This window comes from Mchenga conophoros, linkage group LG13 (assembly GCF_057382185.1).
Source record: "Mchenga conophoros isolate Kocher_MC1m ecotype Shallow Benthic linkage group LG13, M_conophoros_male_GT1.1, whole genome shotgun sequence".
In the NCBI taxonomy this organism is placed as follows: Eukaryota; Metazoa; Chordata; class Actinopteri; order Cichliformes; family Cichlidae; genus Mchenga; species Mchenga conophoros.
The window spans coordinates 9,899,407-9,912,990 of NC_140538.1; the positions used below are offsets into that span (position 1 = coordinate 9,899,407).

At 39.3% G+C, this 13,584-nt stretch overlaps 2 protein-coding genes across 2 annotated transcripts; one reads left to right on the forward strand and one right to left on the reverse strand.

The window, feature by feature from the left end:
• Positions 1–4,593: 4,593 nt before the first annotated feature.
• Positions 4,594–10,759, reverse strand: LOC146560838 (cytochrome P450 3A40-like). The gene is made up of 13 exons (XM_085296332.1): positions 10,593–10,759; positions 10,379–10,472; positions 10,177–10,229; positions 9,841–9,940; positions 9,159–9,275; positions 8,000–8,085; positions 7,768–7,910; positions 7,546–7,670; positions 7,036–7,120; positions 6,649–6,809; positions 6,325–6,551; positions 5,187–5,349; positions 4,594–5,097 (listed from the first exon to the last, which is right to left on the reverse strand). Exons 1-13 carry the CDS (start codon positions 10,658–10,660, stop codon positions 5,023–5,025), a joined length of 1,497 nt encoding a protein of 498 aa, XP_085152458.1. The 5' UTR covers positions 10,661–10,759; the 3' UTR covers positions 4,594–5,022.
• A 380-nt stretch (positions 10,760–11,139) lies between these two features.
• Positions 11,140–13,547, forward strand: mrpl57 (mitochondrial ribosomal protein L57). The gene is made up of 2 exons (XM_085296333.1): positions 11,140–11,297; positions 12,961–13,547. The coding sequence occupies exon 2, from the start codon at positions 12,976–12,978 to the stop codon at positions 13,285–13,287; it is 312 nt and encodes a 103-aa protein (XP_085152459.1). The 5' UTR covers positions 11,140–11,297; positions 12,961–12,975; the 3' UTR covers positions 13,288–13,547.
• Positions 13,548–13,584: the final 37 nt, after the last annotated feature.

Sequence of the window (13,584 nt, forward strand, 5' to 3'; positions counted from 1 at the left end):
AGAAAAGCTTGGGAATGTTAGGCAGCTGAATAGTGTAGTGGTAAAACTATGCACTTTTGCACCGATAGTCACAAGTTTGATTCCCACCAGGTATCCAGCAAGGGTCCTGGCTTGCATTTAAGAATTCAATCAAAAGATCTCAAAGACAGGATTCAAATTTATCTTGTGACTCTTTGGTGTGTCTCTGTTCAGAGACTAAAGAATTGACTAGAAAACACCTGAACCTGTATAAATATTAGGTTATGTTAGACACTCCACACTGAGGGCATCTTTTCGTTTAATGGCATCAGTAAACTTTATGAGTACTGTTTCTTTATTTTTCTGTGATGACTGATGAAAGGCTTGAGCTGGGTCTGACACAGAAAACGTTTCCTCCAGTCTTCCAAGTAGCATTCTGCTTACTTAGATTTTTGAGGATAAATTCAGTTTCGTGGAGCAGTATTGGTGAACTTTATGGTTTCCTTTTTGTCTACAACTGTGAAATTGATTTTCCCACCACTTTATAAATCATGCTCAATTACTTTGGACCCTTAGGTGGACACATTAAAACAGACTAAAAAATGCTTCTGGTGACAACGTGCAAAGAATAATGTCATTAAAGGTTTGCTCACACCTGAAGGTGAGGGCTGGAGGATGACTGGATGGCTAGAATGAAAACCAGCAGTGTTCCCTGGGCTGCAGAGACACTGTGGTTAAGGCTGTTTTGTGCTACACCAATTAAAAAGGTGGAAAATGGCAGAAACTTCCTGCTGTTTTCCTATTTCAGTGTCCTGCACACTGATATAAACACAGGAGCAACCTCTCCAGATTATCTTCTTATATTACTGTCAGTTACACTTTAACCCATCATGTAGCGTCTGCAGGCTCTATGCCATGTATGCAGACAAGATGAAAGTGTTTATGCTCACTGTCTCACCTTTGCTGCTGATAATTTCTCATTGGGGCGGGTAAATCAACCTGGTGTTAGTAGCTCCATTTAAGGGCAAATGCTTTCTAGGTCACAGTTTATTTAGTTACAACCTACTGCAATATTTCCTTAAAAGGTTGTGATAATCAGGTCACCTGCTGGCTCTTCCCCTAGATACTATTGGCACCGATGACTGATTGTGTAATACAAAAGTGTGTTACCAATGGGTCTTAAAAAGCAAACTTTATAATGCAAACACACGCACCCAAACACATCCAAGAATAGTTTATATATAAACTATTCTTGGATGTGAGCTCAAGAACTGTATACAGTTCTTGAGCTCACCTTTATACTTCATAGCTTCAGGTGGTTTTCAGACAACTACATCAGCCAACTCAATTATTGTGCTGTATTCACGTTGCCAAGTTTAAGGTATAAAAATTAAATTACCAAAGATAACTCTAAGTTCATTTTGTTTTTTATCCTTTTATGCCTTCAAATTATCACCATCATCATTATTTTTGTACATTTAATTTGTCAGAGTAGAAAATAGATCACATACAATTTTCACTTGAGTGACATTTTCACTTCATTTGCAAGTTATAATTTTAGATTAGGGAACTTCATTAATTGAAAATCTCAAAAAAAGTGACTTCCGCTATTACTGTTAGTTATATATGTGACTCTGTTTATGTTGCATGACTGTTTGATTGTTTGGATAAATTAATTAAATGTTTATGATTGATTTTACTCCATTAATATAACTAATGACTCCTCCTGTCTGGAAGCAGAGGACTTATTCAAGATCTAAAACAATAGTACTACATTACGGGAAACGTGCTTATTCGTAGTCTTGCAAGTTACAAGAGAAGATACAACTCTTGTACTCATGGACTTATAAACTTATAAAGTCCTGTTAAAAACAGAAGCACTGAAGTTCAGGTTTAGGATTTTGTTCTGGAATTTGGTAAAAAATAAATAAATAAATAAAATAAAAAGATTCAGTACATCAAGTACAAATTTATAATTCAAGTGTTTGGATTTGACGACATATTGTAAGATTTCCTTTTGATATAATCAGCAGTGGACAGCTGTCAACGTTTAAAACAAATTATCAGTAGAAGCTGGTTGGCAGCTGTTGACGCTAGGTGGAGACAGATACCATCAATCAGTAGCGGTTTTTGATACGGGTGACACGGGCGGTTGCCCGGGGCGGCATCACGGGCATCGGCAAAAAAATAAAATAAAATTGCTCGAACTCATGCTGCCCCAACATCATGCCAGCGCATATTGGGAATGGCATAGGCACCGATCGGTTTTCTATCGCCCATTTTCTGGGAGTAAGGGCGCCCTCCGTTTGCGAGGCGCGCTTGCTGCTTGCGGCTCAGGGAGGAGAGGGCGGGGCGGCGGGGTATTCTCTGGCTGGCTGGAGCAGCATCTAATAACCAACTCGCAAAATAAAACAAAATAAAAACAAACCAACAAACACGAAAACACCAGACATTATGATACAGACTTATAATTCGAAAAAACATAATTTAATATGTTTTTTCAAAGTTCTATACGCGAAAAGTGAGCGCGAGAGTGCGTCTGCTTGCTGCTGAAGTCAAAGCAAACTTTATTGTCATCTCCGCTACATACAGTACAGTATCTAGAGAGACGAGGCTCCAGTTACAGCAGTGCAAGTAAACAAACAATATACACTCAACAAAAATATAAACGCAACACCTTTGTTACTGCTCCCATTCCCCATGGGATGGATGTAGAGACCTAAAATCCATTCCAGATACACAATATAACCATCCCTCCCAAACAGTGGTCACAAATCAGTCCAAATGTGTGGTAGTGGGCACATCTGCTATATTGAGATAATCCATCCCACCTCACAGGTGTGCCACATCAGGATGCTGATCTGACATCATGAGTAGTGCACAGGTGTACCTCAGACTGCCCACAACAAAAGGCCACCCTGGAATGTGCAGTTTTGTCTCACAGCAAAATGCCACAGATGCCACAAGCAATGAGGGAGCGTGCAATTGGCATGCTGACAGCAGGAATGTCAACCAGATCTGTCGCCCGTGCATTGAATGTTCATTTCTCAACCATAAGCCGTCTCCACAGGCGTTTCAGAGAATATGGCAGCACATCCAACCGGCCTCACAACCGCAGACCTCGTGTAACCACACCAGCCCAGGACCTCCACATCCAGCAGGTTCACCTCCAAGATCGTCTGAGACCAGCCACCCAGACAGCTGCTGGAACAATTGGTTTGCACAACCAAACAATTTCTGCACAAACTGTCAGAAACCGTCTCAGGGACGCTCAACTGCATGCCCGTCGTCCTCATCGGGGTCTTGACCTGACTCCAGCTCGTCGCCGTAACAGACTTGTGTGGGCAAATGCTCACATTCGATGGCGTCTGGCACGTTGGAGAGGTGTGCGCTTCACGGATGAATCATGGTTCACATTGTTCAGGGCAGATGGCAGCTGAGAATGTCCCAGTTCTTGCATGGCCAGCATACTCACCGGACATGTCACCTATTGAGCATGTTCGGGATGTGCTTGACCGGCGTATACGACAGCGTGTACCAGTTCCCACGAATATCCAACAACCTCGCACAGCCATTGAAGTGGAGTGGACCAACATTCCACAGGCCACAACTGACAATCTGATAGACTCCATGTGACGATGTGTTGCACTGCATGAGGCAAATGGTGGTCACACCAGATACTGACCGGTTCTGGGTCCCCAGACCCCCAATAGCGCAAAAAACTGCACATTCCAGGGTGGCCTTTTGTTGTGGGCAGTCTGAGGTACACCTGTGCACTACTCATGATGTCAGATCAGCATCCTGATGTGGCACACCTGTGAGGTGGGATGGATTATCTCAATATAGCAGATGTGCCCACTACCACACATTTGGACTGATTTGTGACCACTGTTTGGGAGGGATGGTTATATTGTGTATCTGGAATGAATTTTAGGTCTCTACGTCCATCCCATGGGGAATGGGAGCAGTAACAAAGGTGTTGCGTTTATATTTTTGTTGAGTGTATATAGGAAGAGTAAGAAAATAAATATACACTTTAGGACCAGGGGTAAAGGGATCAATAACAATTTAAAATTTATAATTTACAGTTTGATAATTTAAAGTCTCACACACAACCCGTCGAAAGGGGAGGGGGCCGACTGCTTCCAAATAGAGCATATTTCAATCGTAATGCTGTAAATCCAAGCCCATTATGTAATCATGATTTGAATCCTGGGTTGTGTGAAATCCCAGAAATAAACCCTAGACAAATCGAATCTGTGAACTAAGGTGTAGGTCTGTTAGGTTATGTTGTGGTGATCCTTGTGTTGGGGGATGGGTGTTCATACTGGAGTGCAAAATTAAAACCAATGGAAGATGGACAAGAAAAGTTCAAAGCCATCAGGTGCTCAGTTTATAAAAATGAGAAAAGAGGAGGAGAAACGAGCAAAAGATACAGGTAAGCAGATGTGTCATTGGATAATGGCAGGCCATCCTGAAACAATCAGAGGGAGTGTTCGCCCAGGGCGCTAAATAGGCTAGGACCGCCACTGCCACCAATAATAAGCTACATGCATCAGGGAGATGTGTGTTCACTGCCAGGAGCTTATTTCATGGCCCTGACAGTCTCAAGACAGACTTTCACAAGACTCTGAATTTCTAGTTGTAACTGTATTTATTGCATCACGAAGCTCATACATGAACAGACACCAATTTCTACCAAACTGACACAAAAAAAGAAACCAAACAAGGAAGAAATGTGACCCATAAAGCAGAAGTGTCAAAAGATAATATGCATGTTTGCACTTTTCAGAAGTCACAAGTCCAAGAATGTCATCAAGAAATTCATGCAATTAACTATAAAAGGAGAAATAGCAAAGGTAGATGTGTTTTTTGAACACAGAAAAGTCAGATTAAACATTCAACACAGTAAAAAAAGGGAATTAAAATACATTTGATTCATCAAAATAGCAGCTGAAAAAAGAAATTACATGAACAATGTCATTCCTGGCAGCAGTTCCCTCACGTTAAAGCAAAAGCATAAAATAACATGTTTGATGGGATTTGAAGATGTTCCCTCTTAGACTACTGATTTCTGGGAACAATCTTGAGTTTTACAGGCTGAACTGGCTGAAACTTCCAGTCAAACTGAAGTGGAATCTAAAGAAGAGAAAAGAAATGGATGTAACATCAGGGACAGGACAAAAAAGTAGCATCATAGTCTGAATGTGGAGGAGTGTTGCTCTTACCATGGTCTCTTTGCACGTTTCCAAAGTGTACTTCTGCAAGAGACGGACAATAATCATCTTCATGACGAGGAGGGCGTAGCGCATCCCAACGCAGTTACGAGGGCCAAGTCCAAACGGCATGTACGCATATGGGTTCACCTCCTCTCCGCTGTCTTTACTGAACCTGCAGATACAGATCAAATAAGCCTTTAAAATCATGGAGTTACTACGTAAAAGGAAAAGGCTCTGCATGCTGTTACAGAGGATGCAGTTAATCTAGCTACTCGAAACAGTAGCAAAAAAATCCTCTGTTGAATTCTTTTTTTTTTTTACATTAATTTCAGGTGTAGTATTCAGTAAGAATATTTGTAGTTTTAACTTCAGTGCTCTAACACAAAAACAAATACTGTTAACCCTCTACAGCACAGCGTGGCCCCTGGACTACAGAAAGTTTTTGGGTGTCTATAATGAGATAAGATTCGGCGTCTCCTAAATCACATCCTGATGAAGCTTTAACACAGTCTTAAGACACCACTGGATAAGTCTCTGGCTATCCTTGACTAAAAGTAAAGGGACCTAAAACTTCTCATGAAGTCTGCTCGAGAGGATCTGTCAGGATAAATGGGATGAATGGCCCAAAATCCATGTGTGGAACCTGCTGCCAAAGGGACTGTTGCAAACTATCCAATTAAGAGAACCTGAGTGTTACAAATGAGAGATTCAAGTTTTTGATTTTCATTAAATTTTCAAAAATGTCAAAATGTCATCACTTCATTACTTGAAATATTAAGAATAAACTGATGGGAACTATAATTTGTATATATTTAAATAGAAGGAATTATGCAAATACACAGAAATCTAAAAAAGATGAAAAGAAATTGAATCTTTTTATAAATGTATTTCAAATAAATCTATAACTAATTTCGATACAGCCTTGCTTTGTCTTGTTGTGATGATTGTGTAGATGTCTTTGAGTCACTTCTTGTCAGAAAACCCAACGGTATTTCAGCATTTATGTCAGATTTGTTTGTAAGGTTTACAAAGACAAAGTGATATGAGTGGCTTAGTCTATAGAAATAAACCTTGTAAAGCACCCTTTCTTTAGTAATAGTTTCCAAGATTTAACCAAGATTGGTTCTTGATAAGATTGCAGATTTACCTCTCTGGTCTGAAAAGCTCAGGTGAGTTCCAGTAGCGTGGGTCTTTGTGCAACAGCCACACAGGAATCCCAATTACGGTTCCTTCAGGGATGGTGAGGCCATGCACTTGCACAGTTTTTCTGCATGTCCTGTCGAGCCGAGGGCCAGTGGGAATCAAACGCAATGACTCGAGTATAACATGGTCCAGGTATTGCAGGTCGGTCAGCTCCTCATAAGAAATGGGTGCCTAGGCAAAATATGAAAACACACAATCACAAAAAAGGAAAATGTGATAAGACTGTCTGCTACGGTAACAAGACAAATTATGTGAGAAATTACTGTACATCTTTCTTCAGGTTAGCATCGATTTCTTTGTGTAAGGTCTGCAACGCATCAGGGTTGGTGGCCAGATTATAAAGCATGTATGTAAGAGTGGTACTGGTGGTCTCATAGCCTCCCAAGATGAAGACCAAGGCCTGGGAAAGGATCTCATGTTCAGTCAAACCTATCAAAAAGAGAAAAATCCTTGTCAGTTTCAGAATCATATTCAAAGCTAGTGTATTCCTAATGTAATAACTGACTGGTATTGGTTAAACACTGATTTAAAGTCCAACCTTCCTGGTGTACATTTTTGATACTCATAGCCAGCCTGGCTGTCTCTAAATATTTGCAGGGATGTTATAGGGATATAATATCCCTGTTTATGGATTACCTCTCTGGTAAAAACATACCTTTATTTGGCTGTTCTTCATCATTCTTATACTCCTTTTTTGGGATCTCACTCTGAATTAACACCTGCAGGAAGTCTGCTCGGGCCTAGACCAAAAAGACAACATTCAGTGTCAGCAACAAATGCAAACTTGCTCAAAGTCTATTGACTCAAATATGGGTGACTGAAAGACAACAGCAGAAGAAAATTGCAAATATCTGCAATATGGGTAGACTGTATGTAAAAGATGAACACAGTTTTCAATTGTTGACCAGCTAATAGTCAGGTTATTAAACCTGTGAAAAAAAAAACACATTTCTCATCTTTAGTTTTGTTTTTTTAATACAAATTAAAATAAACCAGAACAAAAATTTGTAGATAAAGGGTAGGCAGCTCATTTCCTGTTTTCAAGCTAATATAATGATCTTGATTGCTGCACTTCACAGACATTAATCTTTAAATATAATGTAACAAAATAGAAAGCCTTTGATTTTGTGAAATGTTGAACTTCTTTTATAAATGTTATTCTTACAGATTCATCTTCACGATGCTGGGTTTTAAATCTCTTAATGATGTTGTAGAAAAAGTCAATGCTGTCTTTGGGCATGATTTCAATCTTCAGGAGCTCCAGCAGATGTTTACCAAAGGGAAAAATCACTGAAAGGAGACAAAAGAGCAGTTGAACAAAAATTAAAAACCTAGCAATACTATATGAGCAAATGGAGTTTGAATAAGGGTCAAAAGGAGGTCATACTTAGGAAAAGAATAGGCCAAAATTTGAAGTTAAGGACCTTCTGGACCTGCACATTCACAGGATCATTTGGATTGTTTATGGAGTCTGTCTCCACACTGAAAGAAGCACTGGTCACAGTGTCTAAACTGTAAGGAGCCACAAACCTATGAGAATTGGAAAAGACAAGTCAGAGCATTATTTACTATAGGATGAACAATGCAATATGCTGGCATATTAAAGATTAACAACATACTGTTTGACATTGATGGGTTCATCCAAATTCGTTTCCTCAAGTTTAGCAACAAGTCGGTCTGCATAGCGAGCAACAAGGGGATAAACCTTAACAAGGAGATAAAGTAGGAGAATTATATTATTTATGTTTTGTTTGGAATGCATGTCAGTGGGTTTACAGAGACAAAAAAAAAAATATGTAGATACTATATACATCGGGCCCCTTTGGAGGTGGGGTGCCCCCGGCCTCTCGGCCTGGGGCTCGGTCACTCAGGCACAGCTGGGGGCCGGCGGAGCTCACGGGCGCGTCACTGCAACTCCCCCTGACTTCTGCTCCGCGGCTGCTGGGCGAGCCCTCATCTGGGACTCTCCTCAGCTCTTACTGGAACAGTGGCGCGGCTGCCCCTCTGTTGGTCTTCCATGGTCTCTTGTGTTCTGGGGGCCTCTGGATGTCTGGAGTTTTGATCTCCTCCATACCCACTTCACACCCTGGAGGACGGGGCTGTGGCCCCCCCACACTCCCTAGCAGATCATTACATGGAGAAACCTTTGGAATGCAAGCATGCTGATCCACACAGGTATGCACACATGGGTATTCACAGACGCGGACTAAAGCTTTCTTGGCTGCTGCCTCAAAGCACACTGTGCGCTGTCTATCTTGCGTGCTGCACAATATCGTTTATTATTTAGTAAATATTGATATCTATGACTAGCTAGTTTATTGTGATGGTGCTTTGTTTTCTCTATTATTATGTTGCTCTTTGTTGTTTGCTGTCTCCTCTGTTTGTTTTTTTTGTTTGTTTGTTTTTTTTTCTCCACACAGGTGACCCAGGAGTTCTTTTTTTTTTTCTCTCTCTCTTCCCCCCCCTTCTCACCGTCTCTTCTCCCCTTTGGTTTTCTTTCTTTCTCTCCCCCTCTTTCTCTCATTCATTCCCCCTGTCCTATTTATTAAAAAAAAAAAAAAAAATGACAAAGGATGAACTGAAGCTCTGCCATCACGTAATGTCGCATACTGCTGTTTCTGATGTCATTTAAAAAAAAAAAAAAAGATACTATATACATCAATGTAACTAACGATGTTGGACCAGAAAGACAGAACTTTTCATAAGACATGAGAGAGAATTTCCTTAAGACAGATTAACAAAATTGGAGTTACAACATAACTGATACATTATATCAACCTGTTTCAGTCTTCCACTGGTGAAGCATGGGGACACGGTGTTCCGAATTCTTTTCCACCTCTCGTCTTTGACTACTGAAACTGCATCATCCAGAGGTCCATTCATAAAACCAGAATCCTGTGAAAATTAAATTACACTTAAAGCTTAAATTTAGCTTCCTCCAGCATCTCCATGTCCAACATCAACTTATGAACTTTGCTGAGATAATGTAATGCAACTGTAATGTCTTTACACCTTTATCTCTAGGTTGACTCTATGGTGTGCATATTATTATTATACATAGAAGAAAGTAAAAAAAAATATTTTAAAATGTACATATAGAATACATATGGAAATGTATATTGTAATTTTTTTGTCAAATATATAATTATACAACAAGCTGCAACTTATCTTAATTTAGCACAAAGATTAATAACAAACTAGAATAACAAGCACATCTGTTATGTCTGTAATGCTGTTTTTTAATATGTGCATAAGTGAGTACAAATGACAAATTTGAAGAAAAAAAAAACCATTTCCCATGTTTCATTAGTACCCACCCGGCAAAACCAGGCAGGTTGTCAGGCAGTCAAACTATTCCTGCTACTGAATGACGGCTAAATTAACACATTCATGCAAATAAACCCACAAAGGTCCCTTTGCGTAGGTTTCACTTTGCTATGTGATACAAAGGGTCTCTTACCCTGCGGTTGGTAAACACAGTGTAGCACTCCTTCACAGTGACAGTTTTAATAATCTCAGGGTCAGCCACCATTAAAACCGGTGTTCTTGCATCGTACAACCTGCAAAAAGGAGGCATCTAGTCATTTGAGTTAACATTTTGGATCTTCATGCTTCAACCAAAAGAGATTTGCACTTTTTTAAAACTATTTCAGGTCCAAAGGAGGAACACCTTCATAAAAACAGGAAATATTCCCAATCTTAGTCACGCACAGCTTATTTAAAAGACACGTAAGTGCAGCTAAGTGTACTTGGATACATGAGTTGAAAACATCTTTCACATGAAGCAACAACTCACCCCCAGATGTCCCCATACTTCGCATGGCACTCTTGGTCAAAAGCAAGAATTCCCTACAAGAAGATGCAGGAAACTGTGTTTTAGAATAGAATGTATGCATTCAAATTAAATAGAGAAGACAGGTACTCATTGTCAGTCATCAGTCAGCTCCTTTTTACTGTAAGGTGAGGTGTATTACTATGTTGGTGTTTGGTTTCCTTACCTTTTTGAAGCCAAGTCCTGTTCCAACAAAAGGGAGAGGCGATGGTCCAGGTATCCCCAGCTTTTTGAAAAAACGATATGGCCAAATTCCATACCTGTGTTACAAAAAAAGAAGAAAAGCTGAGATCGATATGACATCAGTTATTATAAACAAATAACTATCACAACTAATAACAAAGCTTGACACCCATTTGTTTCCTTCGCAGAATACTCACAGCAAAAGCAGGGTAAACACGATCGCCAGCAACGTCCAAGTGGTTGGTGAAAATAATGTGAAAAACATTTTAGACTTTCTTCCTGAAAGCGCTGGAAAAGGAACTGAGGAAACGCGCTGGGAGCCTGATCTTAAAGCCACTCCATGATGGGAGGAGACTGACAAATTATCAGCGAGGCTGTAAAAAAAAGAAAAAGAAAAGAAAAAAAGAGTTCATTGGTGGGTCAGTTAGCTTTAGTCACCACCTCTGACTCAGCGGGTTTTCCAGGATATCAAACAAAAACTTTGATCAGAAAAAAAGGTTTATATGAATTGCAGTATTTAAATTCACAATAAACAAACAACTTAAATAAAGTAGCAGTTTTTTTTTTTAACGCTCAGATGCGTAAATTTGCAATGACACGACCTGATAAACAATTTAAATTTCAGAGTATGATACTTTTTTCTAATAATTTCCTAATTACACATTTATAAATAGTTTTAAGCCTTTCTTTAAAAACAAAGAAACAAACGCGTATTTCGGAAGACTTTTGGGCCTTTTTAGGCCCCATAGTTTGCCCGGAAATACAACCAATGACCCGGGAAGTTAGCTGCGGATGCTAGTTATGCGGCTTGTTTTCTGCCTTTTTTGTTCTTTGTATTATAATCAAATTGAGTGAACCTGTCTTCTGGTCAGAGATTCGGCTGCTTTTAACGCAGTTAGAAGGTAAGTTAAAGATTAGATGCGTGGTTTCCCATTGTGTGCTTGCTGTGACTCTGAAATGATCCGTTTTTAAACTGTCCTTGTTCTGCAACGTGAAGCACGGTTGACATTAGCTTTCGTTTAGAGCTTCCATTTACAGCTTTGCATTTAAACCACGCTGAGGTATTTGCTTGTTCCATATTTTTAAATATTTTCCCACCTTTATAACAAAAAGGTTAGACTCTTAATACATTTTATGAATTTTTTCTTTTTATAACGGTTTCTGTGTTAAGGGCATTTACTTGTGGGGCGTCAAGGTTGTTTTTAGTTGATGAATCACATACAGCTTAATCTGACCTCAGTAAAACCGTTGGATAAAAACTTACCTTTTATAAATGTTTGATAGTATAATTAACATTTGATATTGGTTCACGAAGCAGATAATTTAGGGGGCAAATGTAGGTTTTGCTAGAAATTTGTCCCATGCCACTCTATTCATGCACATCACCAGGCTCCTCATTTTGCATTATAACCCTAGTTGTTTCCTGTTATATCATATATAATATATTTTATATCCGAGTATCACTACACAATTAACATGACCCCCAAAATTGTATTTATTCTTATTGTATTCTAATTTTTGCCTCATAACTTTTGCACTGTCCACTTCCTGCTGTGACAAAACAAATTTCCCACGTGTGGGACTAATAAAGGTTATCTTATCTTATCGTATCTTATCTTAAAAATGTACTTTAAGGATGTCATTGCAATATTTATAGTGAATGTTGGAATAAATGAATGATTCAGATGTAAGTCAGATTTATTTTAATTAGCAAGAGGATTAGTATAGGATATTCATAGTGTGCATATTTTATTTATTTATTTATTTTTAATAACTCGCCATTAGTTATAATATTTTGGAGTGCAGTGTAAACATTCCTAAGTCTAGGTAGCTACTCTGTTCTTTCCGTTTGGCCTTTTTAAAAGGAAAATCTGAATGCAGCATGAAGCATGATGGCTTGAATCTGGTCTTTTTATGTTTCATCATTTGCAGCATTTTTTTTTCTTTTTTTACGGGCTGTGGCTCAGGAGGTAGAGTGGGTTGTCTACCAATCGGAAGGCTGGTGGCTTAATCTCTGGCTCTAGTCTGCATGCCGAAGTATCCTTGGGCAAGATACTGAACGCTGAATTGCTCCTGACGCATACTGAGTGTGGCTGTTAGATTAAAGTAAAAAAATAAAGTTTCCCCTAAAATGAAGTTTTATTGGTGAAATAGTGAAGTTTCTCAGTGTACAGTTGGATTCATAGCAGTATGTAGTTAGCATTATGGGAATTGTTTATTGTATGCTTTTTTTCTTTTCTTTTTTTTTTAACAAAACTTGAAAATCCAAACGTCTTAGTAAACTGGTTTGTCAAGCAATTGCCAGTCTGTCCCAACCTTCATTGGATTTAATGGCAGTATAACCTGACAGCTTTCCCTCAATGTACTTTTTATTTTTAGCCCTTTCTCAAAAGAAATCATTTTTCATTTAAAATGTTCAAGTTTGTAATCACTTTGTCTTTTGGTTATTTTCTGCCAGTTTTGAATGTGTCTCTGAAGCCCCGCTATATTTTCACCAAAGCCCTTTTGCTGTCATAAATTGTCACCACAGCAGTCCCTAATTTCAGCTGTTTTTGTCTTTCACAGAAATAATTTGCCATCATGTTCCTCACCCTCACCCTTCTGCGAAAAGGTATTCCTGGAAAGCAGTGGATCGGAAAGTATCGACGGCCTCGACAGATTACTTGGCAAATGAAACGCAACACACTGAAGCAGCTGGAGCGCGAAGCTGAGAACGAGTACTGGATCAGCCGGCCGTACATGACCCAGGAACAGGAGTACGGGCATGCAGCAGAACGCAGAGCCCAGAACTGGCTCAAGCTCAAGGAGGCCAGCTTTGCGAATTTTCCTGAACACAAACGCATCACAGATCACCTGAGTCATCTGAGAATCACTAAGAACTGGTCAAGTTAACGTGTGAAGTGACATGCAAAGACTGTGTTTATAGTATAACAATCTAAAACAGTTAATTTGTCCAAAGAAGCCCTGTTTTTGTTTATTATGGCTTATTATTACTGATTTGCTTATTGTCAACTGAGAAGCCACCTTGAAGTGTTCCCAAAAGACCGTTCTCACTCTCTCTGTTCGCAGATGTTTTGGGTTCGGCTGAAAATGTGACTGGCATTCTTCCTTTCGATGTAGCTTTCTTTGGATAAAATTCTCTTCAAAAGCCACGTTTTATCTGTGCGTCCTTAATTAAGAGCTTAACAA